Genomic DNA, 22,424 nt, shown 5'->3' on the forward strand with positions numbered 1-22,424 from the left:
TTATAATATGAATGAATGGTCTGACGATTATTTACAGGTCGCCGTCATATAGTGACATGGCCACACACACACACACACACACACACACACACACACACACACACACACACACACACACACACACACACACACACACACACACACACACACACACACACACACACACACACACACACACCGCAAACCTACACACACACGTACACATACACGCACACACACACCGCAAACCTACACACACCCGTACACACACGCGCGTACACACACAGACACAAACGTACACACACACAACCACACACACTTCCATACGTAATAATGCTTTCCACTTCTTTCAGACTGTCCCCACAGATAACTGACAAGTTACGTCATAACGTTCCCAAAGTGGCTCCAAACCCTGGAACCGAGGATACCGCAGAAGTCTGTGACACCGAAACTGAAACCTTCAAAGCAAGACTCAATGACAGTGCATAACCCGCACAAGCAGCTTTCTTATCAATCAAACAGCCTTCGTTGTTGAGAGAGGGCGAGGACATCGCTACAACATAAAAGATGAGACTCACATTTGATGATGTTTTGCGGCACCTGGGGGAGTTTGGACGCTATCAGAAATGGTTGGTCTTTGTTCTGTGTCTCCCTGGCATCACCCATGGCATCAGGATGATGATCAGCGTGTTCCTCCTCAACGTTCCAGACCACAGGTGAGGAGACCTACTTTGCATGTTAACGATCTGACATATATAAAAACGGTATATGGAAGCATTTCGTTTTATCTACGTTTTGACTCATGCTTCTGAGTCGTCAATTCCAGAGATCTGGGGATATTGTAAGGTGTATTGAGCATATGTTAATCACCGCACTATCACTAAAGAATGCTTACGAGAAGGAAACCAGATTCTGATTTTATTTTTCGGATATGCCGGGCACTAATAACATGTCTATCAAAATGGCAGGTTTAACAGGCCCCGACAAAACCCATTCTTTTGCTTGTATTGATTGTTAAATATTTTTCGTATTTGTGTATTATTTAATGTTTCAGGCAAGGGTTATCGAATAATCTGCTTTGTTTATCTTTATATTTTTCAATCAGGCCAGTTTAGTCTGTTTCCCTCTGCACTAAGAAACTAAATTTATTGGATTGTTGGGTATAGCCTTGAGCCTAAAACGAAAATTGGGTAATCACCTTTTTTCAAAAATCGTTATGCATTCAATAATAAATTGGATCTATTACATTTACTTTTATTACTGGAAAAGGTAACTAAGGGGGTTAGGCGGTCATCGTATCCCTATTGCTTATATCAATGTTCATGATGATGAGTGGATGGTACCGGTCCACACTCGATTATTTACAGACAGCAGTCATATGGCTGGAATATTGCTGAGTGCGGCATTAAACAACAAGCAAGCAAACAAACAAACAAACTTTACTTCCACTAATGAATGTTTTTTTCTCGTGCAGTCTTAAATAATTAATCCCGATCATGACACACATGACAAGTCTTCACATGTCCTTCAAACACACTGAAATATTTTGCGTACAATCGATCATGTTCGTTTGACTAAGTTTTTAAAGAACGTTATACGATTCTTGCTTAAAAGCTTTTTCATCAGGCTTAAAACATTGAAGGCCTTAGTAATGCTTCCAAAATGTTTTATGATCAGAAATGTATATTACATTTCCAAATTTGACGCATTAGTGTCAAAACTTATTTCTGATGGAAATAACTGTACCATTTGTGCTCTTGTTGTTTTCAGGTGTACAATTGACTTGACTTTGTATGTAATTGTGACAGGTGCCACAGGTGGCCGCAGACCGCCTCCGTGGTCTAGTGGTAGAGAGTCCACCCGGAGAGCGTCATACCAAAAGACGTTAAAAAATGGTACTTGTTGTTACCCTGTCTGGCGCTCGGCATTAAGGGGCTAAACTAAGGACTGGTCGTCTCGGAGTCAGTATACTGTGTCTGAGTGAGGTATTCATGTTAAACTGCGGCAAGGTATCTCAGTGAGCTAGCAGTGTAAATCGGTATCAGTCCGGACTAGTACAATCAGGCACACGTGCATGCACGTCGCTGTATAAGTGCAATAACCTTGGACGCGACGTTAAACCCAATTTCACCTCAACTCACAGAGGGCAGCATACGCTGATCCTGTCGCGAAAACCTGGTATCATCACTATTGGATAGTGAGTCATAAACACATGTTTATTATGTAGTCAGAATAGCACACTATGTCCTGATTTCAGCGGACAAGTCTTTGGAAAGGTTTTTTGTCGCTTTTATTTCCCACTGAAAAGATAATTATGCGTAACCCTATAAACATGTATGGACAGTAAATTTCCATTACGTTCAAGTCCCACTTTTAAATATGTCACCCACTTATCTCCGGACAACCTAGATCTATATACTATAATCTTCACACTGCACAGGTAAACACGTAGAAATGCCCGGATATGAGTGCCGGTTGGTGAGCCAGATCAAATGAGTAGTGTCCGGTTTGTTCAGCCTCTGTGACCCTCTACCAACTCTCTACCCACCCCTTTAATGTTTGTTTGTATGTAGGCCATCGAAATCCCAACGTTCAAATCGCAAATATATGGGAGGAAATATCAAGCTGAGCAGATACTCGACATTGAACGTTCTGATAAAACGGACGAGTACTATGGTGCTGACAGAGGTGAGGTGAAATTGGATTTAACGTCGCGTCCAAGATTTTTGCACTTATATAGCGACGTGCATGCACGTGTGTGTGTGTGTGTGTGTGTGTGTGTGGCTGGTTGTACTAGTCCGGAATGATGCCGATTTATAGTGCTAGCCCACTGGGATACCATGCCGCAGTTTAACATGAATACCCCAATCAGACACAGTACATTGACTCCGAGCCGACTAGTCCTTGTTTTAGCCCCTTAATGCCGAGCGCCAGACAGGGTAACATCAAGTACAATCTTTTAGCGTCTTTTGGTTTGACGCGGCCGGGGATCGAACCCCGGACCTTCCGCTCTCCGGGCGGACGCTCTACCTACTAGACCACGGAGGCGGTCTGGTGCTGACAGAAAAATCGGGTATTCGGACATGAGGTCAGCAGATCCCGACAGTTGAAGGAAGCAGATGAGGACAGCCATGTTAGCCCATTGCGAAGGCAGAACTATAACAAAACTAAATAAAGGGCTAAAGAATAATAGTGTAATTTTCAACTCAGAGGTGAATCACTGGTAGCAGGAATTGCTGCTGAGCTTAAAGTTGACCACTGTCGTTTGACGACTACCGCTGTGGGAATTAGGTTTTTCGGGAAATGAGACCTACTTCATAGAGTATTTTTAAGGCTTCATATAGAACAGGAACCGGTGGTATAAACTGTATATAGGTTGTTTAGGTCAACAGACAAAGCCATGTTGCATTCTTCACACGCATGATAGTTAAAAATATCTGTTATCTGTTACAACATTGTTAATTCAAACCTCACACGGTTAAAAGTACGCTCACGGCATCCATGAACATGTTTTCCATTTGAAACCGTAATTGTTAACAGTTATAATACTATGTTTGAAAAAATCAAATACTCGTGACATAGTTATGAAAAGAAACCTATATTTCATTTCTGAAAATAGTTCGCAAATTCTATTTCTAGCTAATCAGAAAAAAATGCCAGGTTTGCTATTCCCCTCCAACAATTCTGTTATGGCGTAGTTGTTAACAATGCAAATTAGTCGCGGATCAACGCATACAAATGATCGCGGCAAAGTAATAGGTTAGAATTGCGGCATTTGTTTTGCCATCATAGTGGAACTGAGAATATACTACTTTCGTCGAATTTACTTCATTTATAAAAGGAAAAAGTTGTTTTTTTGTTGTTGTTTTTTTGCCTATTTTTTATTTATTTTGTATTTTATTTTATTTATTTATTTTAGTTCTGGCGTCCCCCGCTGTGACAGTGCTGGAGAAGTGCTTTAAGGGTTCTTGTCTTTTAAACATCTTTTAAATAACTGTAATACCAGTGATATGTTGTACAGACAACCATACATTCAAATGCATCTCTAATTCAGCAACCAGTATCCATGAATCGACAAGCATATAGAATGTAATATGAAAAAGCTAGGCAAAGCAAGACCGAGGCTTGATTGGTTGGTTGAAAATGGCGACTGCACTGCAAAGCGGCCGTATGTACTCACGGGTGATGTAGGAACGTAGTGCATAGACACCCATGAAGTATTGACAGTGCAGACACGACCGCAACCCCTCTCTTTTGTCCTTCAGGTGTGCCATCCCCGGCTACGACAACGACACCTACGATGCACAGTCTGACAACCACGCCCGTCTTATCAACGCAACCATCCCCTACGTTACAAGAGACGGTAAACTGCAGCTCGACAGCTGTCACATCTACCGCGACGATGGCAACAGCACAACCGAAGGCGCCAATCATACAGTAGTGGGCTGTCAGAAGTGGGTGTTCGACAAGTCTGTGTTCGAATCCACTGTCTCAACGGAGGTGACCATTAACTTTCGTGGGACACTTCTGTTTATATTTAATATTGTGAAAAAACCCAAACATAGCAGTACAGCACTGTTAAAATATCAATAGAATGAAGTAGAATTTTCTTGAAGTGAATTTGAGGTCACAACCAGACCAGTATAATATAGTCTCATCGTCTCTGATGGGAAGGTGAAAGATGAACTGCTGTTTTTTAATGTGTTACAGGTAATGTTTAAATTCAAAGTAAGGAAAATTTCACCCTGCACAATACGAATGAAAACGACAGATTGACTAATTGTACTGAGTGCGGCATAAAACAACAAACAAGATATGACAAGATACAAGTTTGATATATTTCTACTCACATTAATATTTTTTAGCTCAGCTTTGTGTGCGACGACGCCATACTTGCCACACATTCTCAGATGATCTTCATGGGAGGCTACTTCTTCGGGGCCTTTGCCGCTGGAGCCCTGGGAGACAAGTGAGTAATGACAATGCCAGGCCATCAGAAAACACGTGTAGGCAAACAGTAAAAACGACTGGCACAAAAGTAGGCATGCATGCATAACAGTAAACATTACTAGCATTACAGTAAGCACTCAAACACAATAGGAATACACACGCAATAGTAAGCAAGAAAACAATAGTAAACAACACAAGAATAATGGCATGATTACTGCAATAGAAAACACGAATAACAACAGCAGACACGACAAGCACATTACTGACACAATAGTTCACATGGATAGTAAGTGAGTGTGGGTTAATGCCGCTTTGAATATTTTCGAAAATAACTGCATATGACATAGATGTAATTCTTTGAACATGTAACACCATCCTCTGACTTACTTGTTTCTTTGGCAGTACGATTTACCGTAAAATAAACTGTTGTGCATAGGCGCTTACTTTATCCTTAAGTGCATTTCCTTGTCACGCATGTGGCTAACATTCCAGACTTGGGGAACATGTGTGTGGTCTGTATCTAACAAATTATCACTTTGTGTATTTTTATCACATTCTGAGTAATCCTATGATTTCTATTTTAAAGGACAATAGACATGCTTGAGGGATTGAGAACAAAATAAAAAGCAGTCCATAATATCACTAATCCATTTCGTAATTAAGAAGCATTTTACTGTTATATTTAATTTGTGTTCTTCTCGCAGGATCGGGCGGAAGAAGGCTCTTTATCTGTGTATCCTGTTCCTCACCATTGGAGGAATAATCCTCAACTGGTCCAAGAACTTCGTCATGTTCGTCATCCTCCGCTTTATCAACGGAACCTCTACAGCCGGAGTTTTTACCACGTGTTTCGTTATAGGTAAGTTATAAGAATAACGACCATCTCCTCCGCAATTACATAACAAATATACTTACTTCTACCACTACCACTGCTCGTACATATTTGTTTGTTGTTTAACGCCGTACTCAGCAATATACCAGCTATGTGACGCCTGCTGTAAATAATAGAGTCTCCTGGCTTTTGTAAAGCATCCTAATGAATATTGTCGTATACCAATAATATTACAAAATCATTTGGCGACACGTTTACATCAAGCTGAATAAATATATTGGCTATGTTTTAAGCTTTGGTTTGGCTTGTATCACGGGGTGTATGTGACATGTTGTATCACAGGGTGTATGTCACATGTTGTATCACAGGGTGTATGTGACATGTTGTATCAGGGGGTGTATGTGACATGTAGAATCACAGGGTGTATGTCACATGTTGTATCACAGGGTGTATGTCACATGTAGAATCACAGGGTGTATGTCACATGTTGTATCACGGGTGTATGTCACATGTTGTATCACAGGCTGTATGTCACATGTTGTATCACAGGGTGTATGTCACATGTTGTATCACGTGGTGTATGTGGACATGTAGAATCACAGGGTGTATGTCACATGTTGTATCACGGGGTGTATGTGGACATGTAGAATCACAGGGTGTATGTCACATGTTGTATCACAGGGTGTATGTGACATGTTGTATCACAGGGTGTATGTCACATCTTGTATCACGTGGTGTATGTCACATGTTGTATCAGGGGGTGTATGTCACATGTAGAATCACAGGGTGTATGTCACTTGTTGTATCACGGGGTGTATGTGGACATGTAGAATCACAGGGTGTATGTCACATGTTGTATCACGGGGTGTATGTGACATGTTGTATCACAGGGTGTATGTCACATGTTGTATCACGGGGTGTATGTGACATGTTGTATCACAGGGTGTATGTCACATGTAGAATCACAGGGTGTATGTCACTTGTTGTATCACGGGGTGTATGTGGACATGTAGAATCACAGGGTGTATGTCACATGTTGTATCACAGGGTGTATGTCACATGTTGTATCACAGGGTGTATGTCACATGTTGTATCACGGGGTGTATGTGACATGTTGTATCACAGGGTGTATGTCACATGTTGTATCACAGGGTGTATGTCACATGTTGTGACACGGGGTGTATGTGGACATGTTGTATCACAGGGTGTATGTCACATGTTGTATCACAGGGTGTATGTCACATGTTGTATCACAGGGTGTATGTCACATGTTGTATCACGGGTGTATGTCACATGTTGTATCACAGGGTGTATGTCACATGTTGTATCAGGGGGTGTATGTGACATGTAGAATCACAGGGTGTATGTCACATGTTGTATCACGGGGTGTATGTGGACATATAGAATCACAGGGTGTATGTCACATGTTGTATCACAGGGTGTATGTGGACATGTAGAATCACAGGGTGTATGTGACGTGTAGAATCACATAGTGTATGTGGACATGTAAAATCACAGTGTGTATGTGGACATGTAGAATCACATGGTATATGTGTACATGTAGAATCACAGAGTGTATGTGGACATGTAGAATCACAGGGTGTATGTGTACATGTAGACTGGCGGGGCGTATGTGACATGTAGAATCACATAGTGTATATGGACATGTAGAATCACAGGGTGTATGTGGACATGTAGAATCACATAGTGTATATGGACATGTAGAATCACAAGGTGTATGTGTACATGTAGAATCACAGGGTGTATGTGGACATGTAGAATCACAGAGTGTATGTGGACATGTAGAATCACATGGTGTATGTGGACATGTAGAATCACAGGGTGTATGTGGACATGTAGAATCACAGGGTGTATGTGGACATGTAGAATCACAGGGTGTATGTGGACATGTAGAATCACAGGGTGTATGTGGACATGTAGAATCACAGAGTGTATGTGTACATGTAGAATCACAGGGTGTTTGTGAACATGTAGAATCACAGAGTGTATGTGTACATGTAGAATCACAGGGTGTATGTGGACATGTAGAATCACATGGTGTTTGTGAACATGTAGAATCACATGGTCTATGCAGACGTGTAGAATCACAGGGTGTATGTGACATGTTGTATCACGGGATGTATGTGACATGTTGTATCACGGGATGTATGTGACATGTTGTATCACGGGATGTATGTGACATGTTGTATCACGGGATGTATGTGACATGTTGTATCACGGGATGTATGTGGACATGTTGTATCACGGGATGTATGTGACATGTTGTATCACGGGATGTATGTGACATGTTGTAATCACGGGATGTATGTGACATGTTGTATCACGGGATGTATGTGACATGTTGTATCACGGGATGTATGTGACATGTTGTATCACGGGATGTATGTGGACATGTTGTATCACGGGATGTATGTGACATGTTGTATCACGGGATGTATGTGACATGTTGTATCACGGGATGTATGTGACATGTTGTATCACGGCCTGTATATGACATGTTGTATCACGGGCTGTATGTGACATGTTGTATCACGGGATGTATGTGACATGTTGTATCACAGGGTGTATGTGACAGGTAGAATCACAGGGTGTATGTGGCATGTATAATCACAGGGTTTTTGTGGACATGTAGAGTCACAGGTTGTATGTGACATGTAGAGTCACAGGGTGATTCTACACGTCACATACACCCCGCCAGTTTACATGTCACATACACCCTGTCATTCTACATGGCACATACACCCTGTCATTCTACATGTCACATACACCCTGGCATTCTACATGTCACATACACCCCACCAGTCTACATGTCACATACACCCTGTGATTCTACATGTCACATACACCCCGTCAGTCTACATGTCACATACACCCTGTCATTCTACATGTCACATACACCCCGCCAGTCTACATGGCACATACACCCTGGCATTCTACATGTCACATACACCCCGTCAGTCTACATGTCACATACACCCTGTCATTTTACATGTCACATACACCCTGGCATTCTACATGTCACATACACCCTGGCATTCTACATGGCACATACACCCTGGCATTCTACATGTCACATACATCCCGCCAGTCTACATGTCACATACACCCTGTCATTTTACATGTCACATACACCCTGTGATTCTACATGTCACATACACCCTGGCATTCTACATTTCACATACACCCTGGCATTCTACATGTCACATACACCCTATCATTTTACATGTCACATACACCCTGGCATTCTACATGTCACATACACTCTGTGATTCTACATGTCACATACACCTTGCCAGTCTACATGTCACAAACACACTGTGATTCTGCATGTCCACATACACCCTGTTATTCTACATGTCACATACACCCCGCCAGTCTTCATGTCACATTCACCCCGCCAGTCTACATGTCGCATACATCCCGCCAGTCTACATGTCACATACACCTCGCCAGTCTACATGTCACATACACCCTGTGATTCTACATGTCACATACACCGTGTTATTCTACATGTCACATACACCCTGTCATTCTACATGTCACATACACCCTGTGATTCTACATGTCCACATACACTCTGTGATTCTAGAAGTCCATATACACTCTGTGATTCTACATGTCACATACACTCTGTGATTCTACATGTCACATACACCCTGTGATTCTACATGTCCACATACACTCTGCGATTCTAGAAGTCCATATACACTCTGTGATTCTACATGTCACATACACTCTGTGATTCTACATTTCACATACACCCCGCCAGTCTACATGTCACATACACTCTGTGATTCAACATGTCACATACACCCCGCCAGTCTACATGTCACATACACTCTGTGATTCTACATGTCACATACACCCCGCCAGTCTACATGTCACATACACTCTGTGATTCTACATGTCACATACACCCTGTCATTCTACATGTCACATACACCCTGTGATTCTACATGTCACATACACCTTGCCAGTCTACATGTCACAAACACACTGTGATTCTGCATGTCCACATACACCCTGTTATTCTACATGTCACATACACCCCGCCAGTCTTCATGTCACATTCACCCCGCCAGTCTACATGTCGCATACATCCCGCCAGTCTACATGTCACATACACCCCGCCAGTCTACATGTCACATACACCCTGTGATTCTACATGTCACATACACCGTGTTATTCTACATGTCACATACACCCTGTCATTCTACATGTCACATACACCCTGTGATTCTACATGTCCACATACACTCTGTGATTCTAGAAGTCCATATACACTCTGTGATTCTACATGTCACATACACTCTGTGATTCTACATGTCACATACACCCTGTGATTCTACATGTCCACATACACTCTGTGATTCTAGAAGTCCATATACACTCTGTGATTCTACATGTCACATACACTCTGTGATTCTACATTTCACATACACCCCGCCAGTCTACATGTCACATACACTCTGTGATTCAACATGTCACATACACCCCGCCAGTCTACATGTCACATACACTCTGTGATTCTACATGTCACATACACCCCGCCAGTCTACATGTCACATACACTCTGTGATTCTACATGTCACATACACCCTGTCATTCTACATGTCACATACACCCTGTGATTCTACATGTCACATACACCCCGCCAGTCTACATGTCAAATACACCCTGTGATTCTACCTGTCACATACACCTTGCCAGACTACATGTCACATACACCCCGCCAGTCTACATGTCACATACACTCTGTGATTCTACATGTCACATACACCCCGCCAGTCTACATGTCACATACACCCCGCCAGTCTACATGTCCACATACACCCCGCCAGTCTACAAGTCACATACACCCCGCCAGTCTACATGTCACATACACTCTGTGATTCTACATGTCCACATACACCCCGCCAGTCTACATGTCACATACGCTCTGTGATTCTACATGTCCACATACACCCCGCCAGTCTACATGTCACATACACTCTGTGATTCTACATGTCACATACACCCCGCCAGTCTACATGTCACATACACTCTGTGATTCTACATGTCACATACACCCTGTCATTCTACATGTCACATACACCCTGTGATTCTACATGTCACATACACCTTGCCAGTCTACATGTCACAAACACACTGTGATTCTGCATGTCCACATACACCCTGTTATTCTACATGTCACATACACCCCGCCAGTCTTCATGTCACATTCACCCCGCCAGTCTACATGTCGCATACATCCCGCCAGTCTACATGTCACATACACCCCGCCAGTCTACATGTCACATACACCCTGTGATTCTACATGTCACATACACCGTGTTATTCTACATGTCACATACACCCTGTCATTCTACATGTCACATACACCCTGTGATTCTACATGTCCACACACACTCTGTGATTCTAGAAGTCCATATACACTCTGTGATTCTACATGTCACATACACTCTGTGATTCTACATGTCACATACACCCTGTGATTCTACATGTCCACATACACTCTGTGATTCTAGAAGTCCATATACACTCTGTGATTCTACATGTCACATACACTCTGTGATTCTACATTTCACATACACCCCGCCAGTCTACATGTCACATACACTCTGTGATTCAACATGTCACATACACCCCGCCAGTCTACATGTCACATACACTCTGTGATTCTACATGTCACATACACCCCGCCAGTCTACATGTCACATACACTCTGTGATTCTACATGTCACATACACCCTGTCATTCTACATGTCACATACACCCTGTGATTCTACATGTCACATACACCCCGCCAGTCTACATGTCAAATACACCCTGTGATTCTACCTGTCACATACACCTTGCCAGACTACATGTCACATACACCCCGCCAGTCTACATGTCACATACACTCTGTGATTCTACATGTCACATACACCCCGCCAGTCTACATGTCACATACACCCCGCCAGTCTACATGTCACATACACCCCGCCAGTCTACAAGTCACATACACCCCGCCAGTCTACATGTCACATACACTCTGTGATTCTACATGTCCACATACACCCCGCCAGTCTACATGTCACATACGCTCTGTGATTCTACATGTCCACATACACCCCGCCAGTCTACATGTCACATACACCCTGTGATTCTACATGTCCACATACACTCTGTGATTCTACGTGTCACAAACACGCTGTGATTCTACATGTCCACATACACCCTGTGATTCCACATGTCCACATATACCGTGTGATTCAACATGTCACATACACCTTGTGATTCTACATGTTTATGGACATTGCAGTCACAGGGTGTGTGTGACATGTAGAATCACAGGGTGTATGTGGATATGTAGAATCACAGGGTGTATGCGGACACGTAGAATCACAGGGTTATGCAAAAATGTATCTTGCATCACGAGTTGTATGTTCACAGTTTATATGTATCACAGGATGTATGTGTATTTTAAGTGCAAGTCGCACCCCCACCCCCGCCCTCCACCCCCCACCCCCCACCCCCCCGCAAAAACGTTGTATCCGCTCTTGTTAGAACTACGTGAATGTACAAGAAAAACAGCAATAGCTCCTATGTGAAAGAATCAGGTTATACAGCAATGTCTTGGCGTTGGCACAGAATGCTGCTAACGGTTTTAGCTTTGGAATACCGGTCAACTAACACAGAACATGTGTTAGACATTCACCAACTGTAGGAACAATGACAAGCTGTCTCAATGCCAAGGTCGAGGTCAATAGATTATGCTACCATGTGGGTTGGACTGGAAATAGCGCATTTTAGTACCATTACTTCACAATTGTAATTTGACAGTGTTTTCTGTATGATATTTCGAGAGGTATATTACGTATATGTACGAAGGGCAATGAGTGTTTACCATGCGCGAAAGAAAAGTAGTAATTCAAATGTATTGCACGCGAGAGGCTCAGTATAGACACAGTAACTGAGGTCGCTTGTGAGCAAGTAAGTGTGAGGAAGGGGAGGGGGAGAGGGGGGCTCTAGAAAATCCAATACAAGTCGACTGGTTTGCCTGTACGGGAATCATGACGTCATAATGTTTGATGTGACGTCACTTACATGTCACGTTATAATGGATCATGTTCGCAATTCAACGGCGGTGGGGTAGCCTAGTGGTTATAGCCCATTTTCTGGTGTCCCCCTCCGTGATATTGCTGTAATATTGCTCAAAGCGGCGTAAAACTATACTCACGTACTCACTCACCTGTTCGCAAGGCCTGGTGGTGACAAGATAGATGTAATTGTCACACACAAATACGTAACCAACAATGTGTATCCTGTTACCTCGTATTGATAAATTCTTTATGTGCCACTAGCGGGGTGTGGGGGATTTTACGCGCTGAACGCTCTTGTGCAGCCCTCAAATTTTGGTTTCTTGGTTTGAAGCCCATTTTTGATCAGCTCGAAACTCGCGTACATCCGATAGTCGCACATATTACTCATTATAATTTTTTTAAGGTTAGAATTTTGTGATTTTCTACAAGGATTTCTGACCAACACCTTCAACATGTCCCTGATATTATACCTTCTCAAAAAGATAATATAATACCCCAGCGAGATTACACTAACACTACTCTCTGAAATGAAAATACTTTACCAAAAAAACACTGGTTGAATCATAGTTAAAAGATATAAAAAAGGCTCCCATGGACTTTCTTCCTGAGACTGCAGTAATCTCGCCTTACCACATATTATAGACGTGCATGGGCTGTATTGGATATATTTGATTCAGGGTCTGTATGACAGACTACAGCGAGATCCTCCGATATGATTTATTGAACATAAGACAGTTTTAGGACACACGCAGGTGGTGAGATTAAACTTTTGCCCCAGTGCACACGAGATGGAAAATCTGCCTTTTGCTATTCTAAAAGGACATAATATAAAATGTAAAATAATCAGCTGTCATTTTGTGTATATGATCTGTGAAATCGCTTTTATTCTTTGATATACCTTGAACTTTGAAATCATTTACTGAGAATTGTTTCACTTTACCACCAGCTATGGAGATAGTAGGTCCCTCCAAGCGTGTATGGACTGGAGTGATGGTTCAGGTATTCTTCGCCATCGGTATGACGATCCTGTCCGGAGTTGCCTACTTCATCCGAGACTGGCACACGCTGGAGCTAGCCATGGCAGTCCCTGTCGGAATCTTCCTCATTTACTGGTGGTCAGTACTAAATGTTATGGCGATAATAAAAGATGGCAAGAATGGTTGCCAAGAAGAGCTAGTCATAGACGTAAACCATTGAAATGTAATACACGCCTGGCAAAGTTGAAACAATAACAATGATTGCTTTGTAAATGAGTCACGGTACAGCTCAACTTGAAGACCATAACTATAGCGGGTTGAAATACCAAAGCTACACAATAGTATGGGATTTTCTTGAAACAAGTAAATTGCCCAAAATCGGGCTTCAGGCTGTTGAAAAACAGAAATTGTCTACTACAAAAATACATTGTTGTAAGGTGTTTTTCTTGTGAAAATATTCAGGCTCATAGTTTTCATTGAACAAATATATCTGGGTTTGCAGATATCCATATAAAATCCAAGCAATTTAGCTTTTCTATTTGAATTGAAGTTTTTAGAACAAATATACATATCACCGTGTTAAAGCTGCAAATTTGTGCAGACGATATGATGCTACTTTTTATGCACAATCAATTGCATTGATGATATTTCGAAAATTGGAATACATTGCATTTGGAAAACCGCTTAGCCTAAGTGGGGAATGTGTGTAACCATATAATGAGAATAAGAATAGGAAACTGAGATTCATTCTCATATGAACCAGACACGTTATACACTCACACAGTCACATTATATCTTCATACAGTCACATTATACCTTACAGCCACTCTATACATTCACACGCAGTCACATTATATCTTCATACAGTCACATTATACCTTTACACACAGTCACAATAACATTCACATACAGTCACTCTATACATTCACACGCAGTCACATTATACATTAAGACAGTCACATTATACATTCATAATCACATTAAACATTAAGACAGTCACGTTATACATTCACACGCAGTCACTTTATACATTCACACGCAGTCACTTTATACATTCACACGCAGTCACTTTATACATTCACAAACACATTATACATTCAGACAGTCACATTATACATTCAGACAGTCACACTATACATTCAAACAGTCACAGTATACACTCATAGTCACATTATACATTCGCACATAGTCACATGATTGCCGACTCAATCTAAATCTACATGGTTAGCAACAGTGTCTTTCTGTGTTATATGTTTTGAAATTGGTTCACCGATGGAACGTGGTTTGTCAACAAACTAATATTCGATGTCCTTGACAGGGTCATTCCAGAATCTCCAAGATGGCTGATGAACGAGTACCGGGATGAAGAAGCAGAAGTGATCATACGCCGCGCAGCAGAGGTGAACAAAGTCAAGTTACCCGACAAACTGTTTGAACAGCAGACGACAGAGATTGAATCACATGACGAAGAGCCGAAGGGCAACTTTTGCCATCTCTTCACAACTCCAGTCATGTGCATACGAACTCTCATTATATTTTTTAACTGGTAAGTTGGTCGTGAACCTAATCTTTCACATCCATGTAATTCACTTTTCATATCTTTAACCTTTGCTCGCTTTTCGACACAAAGGGAAATGGCTGCCTGAAAACAAGTTCCGTTAATGGTAAAATGTATTTCCCCGGTTCATGGTATGATTGTCCATCATTGAATTCCAAGAACAATTTCCAAGACTTACACATTTTATGCATATGGAACCAAGAGGCCCTTCTTAAGTCAAACCCGGGAGTGTATATAATCGGATATATATTTTCACAGGAGAGTGAATAAAGTCTAAAAAATACCTAATCTGTACTGATGTGAAAGTCATTTCATTATGCATCATGTTTTGAACACCATTATATTTGGCATATTTCTTTCACTTGTCTGTTTATTATGACGAAGAAGTAATATCTATATCAATCATTAAAAATAAAATTATGTATTGTTTTGTAGTGTTATGCCAGTTGATGTAATATTAATGTCCCGAACAGATACACTAAAGGCAGCGTCGGTAACATCCCGGATGAATGTACATATCACACTTTGTCATTTAGTGTTTGTTTGATATGACTTAATGGCAATGAAAGTGAGTACATATCTCAAATATCACACAAACTATACTACCCAGTTACCTATTACTGTCATACAATACATATTCATTTTCTGACAGAAAATATACTTATATGTACACAAAAACTACCCATGTACATATAGGGAAATAGGGATCCCATATACTAGGTGTATGTTTGAAACCTGCACCTAGGTTGGTGGTCAGTATGGTGTACTACGGCCTGTCCCTCAACTCAGACAACCTTGGGGCAGGCAGCCTCCACCTCAACTTCCTGCTAGTAGGGCTGGTGGAGTTCCCGGCCTATGCGCTCTCAATAGGACTGGTCAACAGACTAGGAAGGAAGATCATGCACTGTACGATGATGATCATAGGAGGAGTGTCCTGCATCCTCACCATCTTCACTATCCTGTATGCTGATCAGTGTAAGAAACCATAGTCTTCTATGCCTAAATATTTCTGAGGGTTGTTTTTTACATGTGCCCCACAGTCGGTGAGACTTCGTTCTATTGCAGTTGTATGTCATGACATAAACTTGTGTGTCGACGTCTTTCTATTAACAGGGCTAATTTAGTACCAGGCCAAAAATGCACCAATAAGTTTGACGCACAGACATGAGGTCATCAGCAATATGCAGAGGGACGGCTGTTTCTTGAACTTCGCAAATGAATGTTTCACGGAAATGTGTGAAGTGAAAATAGCTTTATTACGAATTAGAAAGGGTGGCTTGTACTATAAGCCTAGTCATATTTGCGCTAGGATCTGGGCTCGATTCTCTTCATGGGCACGTGTCGCTAACAGCAACCATGAATACCTTTACTGTCGAATATGAATTCACCAATAATTAATCATGAAGTATGTATGTTTAGTAATTTACAGTATATTCTTTGCATTGTAGCATTGCAGTGGATCACCGTCCTGCTGGCTATGATAGGGAAGCTTGGGGCAGCATCAGGCTTTGCTATCATCTACGTGTTCTCCTCAGAGCTGTTCCCCACTGTCATCCGGCACTCTGCCACCGGGGCAAGCTCCTCCTGGGCCCGAGTAGGGGGCATGATAGCCCCCTATATCGTAGACTGGGTAAAGCATCTGTTAATTAGTATGCCCTAAAGTATTAATATCTCTAATGTTGCTATGTTGATTTTACTTGCCGCTCAATGTGTGCACAAGCTATGAGCGCGAAAGAAGGGCCGACTTGTGCGATCCACGTCATATTGGAAGATCTCTAACAGAGACCATATATGGAGCTTCTATATATTAAGTCTCCGTTTCAGCTGTACTTTCGATTCAGCTTATTAAGTCGATAAACAGTACTATAGTGAAAATAAACCGTATTTACGCTCTGCTTTCAATGTTTTGAATACGATATTAGCATTAACGTTGTTGCGATCTGTCCGTTTATGCTAAGTTGTACCTACCCATGACAGCAAATTAAGTAATACTTTCACCTTACAAGAATATTCCTTGTTTAATATTCCATGCTGTTGTTTTGAGATGTTTTGGAACATGAAATATAGTTTTGACACATAACCGAACGTGCATTTTATGCCGTCAAGAATTGTTGCTGCAAGTTGATATTCACAATGATGGCCCTATGTACACCGTGTAATAATTAAAAGTGCTTTCGTCACAGGGCAAGTTTGTTGGCGGGGACTTCGGCCGCGCCCTGCCGCTATTGATTTTTGGCAGTTTCTCCGTCCTGGCAGGTCTGTTGGCCCTTCTACTTCCGGAAACACTCAACAGAGACCTTCCGGAGACCATCGAAGATGGGATCAAATTCGGCAGGTAATAATTGCTTTGAATTTTCATATTTACTTGCATGTGAAACTGTTTTGATCTTTTGTAAATCAATTTAAGTAAAATATCAAATGTTACTGTTTCCTCTGGTCGATAAACAAATGTTTTTGAACATTATTTATGCTGATATTTTCAGAAAACCCATTGGTCACAGACAAACAGACGAAGAAGGTATGGTTCATCTGTTTTAGAAGGTTCTGTATTATGCACATAAGGTGAATCTGTAAAAGTGAAAAAAAGGAACAATTTATATTATATTTTCAAAACAGTCTTAATATTTTAAAAAGGCCCTGACAAATGTTAGATTAATGTAGACGCTGCCGTTGTTGATATAACCTAACCTCTGACTTAGAGGCAGTGAAATTGATTCATTTATATGAGCAATTCGGTATGGTTTTGTTTGGGTATAGAGTATTATTTCATGTTTGGTGGGACTGCATTTCAATATTAATAACCAAAAGCTTAAACGTATTTGTATCGCGGAACTTCGACAACCTACGTGGTGAATCTTTTCTTCATTTTATTCTGATTTTCTTCTTCAGAAAAACAACGGGGTCTGCCATTGCTATCAATGCATGAAACCACAGACAATGATAAGAAACAATCACCTATATACAGAAAGCCATCAGCTCCCGTCACCGCTTGACTTTAGTCTCCATGCAGTGTCTTACCTGTTTCAACTGTCGAAAGAAATCATCACTAATTCTGTTTGAAGAAATCGTCAATAATCATATACAAAACAATCAGTACAAAACAAATATGCAGCAGAATTACTTGAAACACACGATTCAAACTGATACTTCTTGGTGATAGACGTATGTATATCATACTAGGATTCATAATGCCGTGTGTACAAGAACGAGAGAAACCTACCCATGTTAACTAAGCGAAGGTTTCCCTGCGTCTGTCGTGTCTGTGTTAATGTTTGTGAGTTATCAGTCGGAATGAGGTAATCGCTCTGTGATTTTAGAGATGATGGGATAACTTATTGCACAGAAAGATGAAAGAAGCCCAATATGACGAATGAAGCCCAATAATTTTGTTGTTTCCGGATGAAATGAGTTGTTCTGATACACAACAGTATCCTGTCCCATCCAGCATTATTCCAAAGCACACCTTGGTCGTGGCTATTCCTACAGTGATGACCTACTGCCATGCCGTGATGTGACTTCCTCATTCACTGTTAGTGTGCCCATCCATAACATGGCTGTTACATTTCTAGCAGCACCCTCGTTCACTTTTAAACGTGTTAACCGGTATGTTGATGTAACTGTACAATACTGAGTGGTTCAATAATATGAAATTAATGATTAGACCATCTCTGGTTATGACCTCAAGGGACAAAAAAGTTACTATGCTGCTCTTGCCAATATCGTTGGATTTTATATTTTCGTACATCATCCATTTTAGGACGGACATGTTTATCGATGGTATACGATGGCTAATGTTTAGATAAAGTTATCTTTTTGGGTTCAGTCAGACATTCAGTATTTTTACTGCCGTCCTTGATAGGACCATTCCCGATTAGAATTTGTCAAAGGTCTGATCAAGATCCTGTGATTCGTGGCGGGAAATTCACAAACACTCAGATATTGTTCAGGAAGTGTCCCGATTCAGCCGTTTCCTGTCCTGTCCCGATTCTCCCGTTCTCAATCCGAATCTGATCCGATTTGTATCTTCCGCATGGTGAAAAATGACCGAATCTGTCCCGACAGCGCCCCGATTCTCCCGAATCAGAGATCAGACAGTGAACCGACAAAGACGGTTCGCATTTGGTAAGATCTGGACGCAATCTGGACTCAATCGACAAGAAACGGCAATGAACAATTCATGACCGTTCATCACGACAGCGTCCCGATCCACAGGACACCGTCCAGACAACACCGGAAATTGTTACCATTTTTATCCGATACAGCAGAATCTGTCACGACATCGTCACGATTGTAATCCGACTAGACAAAATCGGCTGAGTTTCCCGAATGTTACGGGAAGCACCATACTGTCGGAAGTGCTTGGCCGACCTCTCTGGACCTTTCCCGATCCGTAGGACTCTGTTACGAAGGTATACGACTGCGTTCAGACAATGATAGGACATTCCAAATCATTGAGGAAAGTAATCCGACTTTTTCACTTTTCGTGTCGTAGCGCTGACCTCAAATGAGAGCCATAATCGGTACTGTGTGAACCTGGCCTTTTAGATGAGTGAGATGTTGAACAGATGTTCGTTTGATTTGCGAGAAAACTACGACTCTTTCTTAAGCGTCAGAAAACCAATAACACGAGGACAGATGTTTTATAACTACTTGTTGACATGGGCTCTATCGTGTCACTGGATTGCCAAGTCCAACACTGTGATGCCTGGTTGCGGCTCGATCTATCAACAGGTCGCCGTATGGAAGGTTACAGCAGTGTCGCGTTAGGAAGAAAGACACAGAAACAGTTCCTATTCATGGCCTTGTGTGAGCGGCGAGTGCTACCGGTAGAGAGGGTCATGCTAACATTTTCGCGAACACTTGGTGTCTGTTTCGGCAGATAATCGATTCTTCTCTGGAGTTGATGTTATATATTTATATTTAAAAGTATTAAGTATTAAGGACCTACACTCACCCGACCTTGCCGCGAAACCTGGTATCAGTACTAACTGATAGAGATTCATAAACAAAAGCTTATGACAGTCGAAATCGTACAACTGACTCTGGTTTCAGCAGAGTTTTCTTTTGATTATGGAAATTGTGTTGTCGTTTTTATCATTGAAGTGATTGAAGTTTGAATATTAAAATGATTTGCGCACGCAGGCTGTCAGAGTACTCTGAACTATATCTGATTTGTAAACAACACGGAAAGTTTAGCATGTATCTTATCTCGATATTGATCTTACTTTTTATAAAATATATTGTGTAAACACATGATTGTGTGGTATATGAGATGACAACGAATGCGGCAGCACAACTTGCGCATTTCCATTTGTGTTGACTTTTGTGTACTTTTGTGCATTTGTTTTGAACGTTATTGAAGCTATATTTATTGTTGAACATTCTCCGTGATATTAATTAGAAACCAGTTTCCCGAAGAAAGGAGTATTTGCTCATTGTATTCCTTCCAAAAGAAGTCTGATGTTTTATCAGGCCAAGTTATTTTAACAACAAATGTGTATGTGGTCAATGCATCATGTGTCTGTCTCGGTGTGGGGTGATTCATTCCATGGTGTATGTGTATGTAGTCAATACAATATGACAAGATACATGAATGTTAATGTGCCTGTGAACCTCGCTGAAACCACCCTCCAGAATAATATAACACATTGCAATATACTGCATGAATGACATATCTGGGGCTGAGCTGCTGTTGAGAAGTGTAACCCCGTGGTATTCTTAACGTTTACGTTACATAGCGAAAGATTTATTGAGAAGTCAATTAATAACCCACTCAATTGAAGTTTACTAAGAAATCAGTGGTAAGCATTCATACACAAACTGTAACAATTAGGATAATAATCCACCATATGAATGTTTCCATTTATTACTTGACAGAATTTAAATTAATCAGAGAATGAATAACATCAATATTCTAGATATATCTTGGAAGCCTGTAAAATAACAGAGTAAAAGCCCAAACAACGTCAGCAATCCACACAGCAGGGCTCAACTGATCACGCAATATGCCTTATCACCCATAGAAACCAGCCATGCATATTTTGCTGGAGACAAATCTGAACTAAACAACTGTTAGTGTTTCACATCAAATTGTCAGGACATCCAGCATGTTATTTATTTGTGTGGTGAATCATTCTGATTATTTGAACAATTCCCATTGATGTAAAATGATCGTGTATATGGGTGATTACAGAAAATATATTTGTTTCGTTTCAAACAGTGGTTGTTTGTCCTGTCTTTCACGCGGAATACAGTGTTTTGGAAAGACGTTTGTGTATCTTTCAAAGGCATCAGGAATTGCCATACTGACGTTCTGCTTAATGCTTGTGTTTAGTATTCATTATTGTAATAAAACAGTCAATTTCAACAACAAAGGACACATTCTAATTATATTGGCATATTAGATTTGGGTTTTGCGAGGATTTGCGAGGATTTGCTATGTAGTTTATTGGCTCTTTTCCTTATCGTATGTTATTATTTTGCTAGTAGAAGGATTCCTCAAAGAGTCATCAGATAATTCCTTTTGGCTTACTCGTAGGCGAGTGAGTATGGTTTTCCGCCGCTTTTAGTAATATTCCGGCAATATCACGGCGGGGGACACCTGAAATGGACTTCACACATTTTGCCCATGTTGGTAATCGAATCGGGGTCTTCAGCGTGTTGAGCGAACGCTTTACCCACGAGGCTACCCCACCGCCCTACTTGTAGGTACATGATCAACTTAGTGAAGCTTAATGTAGTTGTAGCTATGTTTATCATTATTATTATTATTATTATTATTATTTACAGATTAGAATAAAAGAGGGTTTGGGTCATCCTGGCACAATCAGGCTGGTTAGGCTCATCATCAGCTCAGGGCCCTTGCCCCCTCTACACGCAGCCCAGACAGCGAATGGAACTTCTCCCAGGAAGCGCTGCCTAGTCGAACCAACCCAGAACTTTTCACAGAATGAGAAGACTCCCCAACACCGCAGCCTTCTACATTACCCAGATTGTCAGAAGGGCTGTATTCCTGGTAT

The 22,424-nt window shown here is 41.3% G+C and overlaps 1 protein-coding gene across 1 annotated transcript; it reads left to right on the forward strand.

The window, feature by feature from the left end:
• The first annotated feature begins 403 nt into the window (after positions 1-403).
• Positions 404-18,529, forward strand: LOC139474726 (organic cation transporter protein-like). Its single transcript, XM_071257839.1, has 11 exons — positions 404-695; positions 4,245-4,479; positions 4,845-4,948; positions 5,634-5,788; positions 13,817-13,985; positions 15,166-15,393; positions 16,151-16,380; positions 16,854-17,035; positions 17,589-17,740; positions 17,889-17,923; positions 18,295-18,529. The coding sequence occupies exons 1-11, from the start codon at positions 547-549 to the stop codon at positions 18,396-18,398; spliced, it is 1,743 nt and encodes a 580-aa protein (XP_071113940.1). The 5' UTR covers positions 404-546; the 3' UTR covers positions 18,399-18,529.
• Positions 18,530-22,424: the final 3,895 nt, after the last annotated feature.

This window comes from Haliotis cracherodii, unplaced genomic scaffold, assembly GCF_022045235.1.
Source record: "Haliotis cracherodii isolate W230 unplaced genomic scaffold, xgHalCrac1.p SCAF_3, whole genome shotgun sequence".
NCBI classification, from domain to species: Eukaryota; Metazoa; Mollusca; class Gastropoda; order Lepetellida; family Haliotidae; genus Haliotis; species Haliotis cracherodii.

Coding starts and splice junctions, on each gene's coding strand:
- LOC139474726 (XM_071257839.1), top strand. CDS start 547: ATGAGACTCACATTTGATGATGTTTTGCGGCACCTGGGGGAGTTTGGA. Junction 4,949..5,633: donor GCTGGAGCCCTGGGAGACAA/GTGAGTAATGAC, acceptor TTCTTCTCGCAG/GATCGGGCGGAAGAAGGCTC. Junction 17,741..17,888: donor GATGGGATCAAATTCGGCAG/GTAATAATTGCT, acceptor TGATATTTTCAG/AAAACCCATTGGTCACAGAC.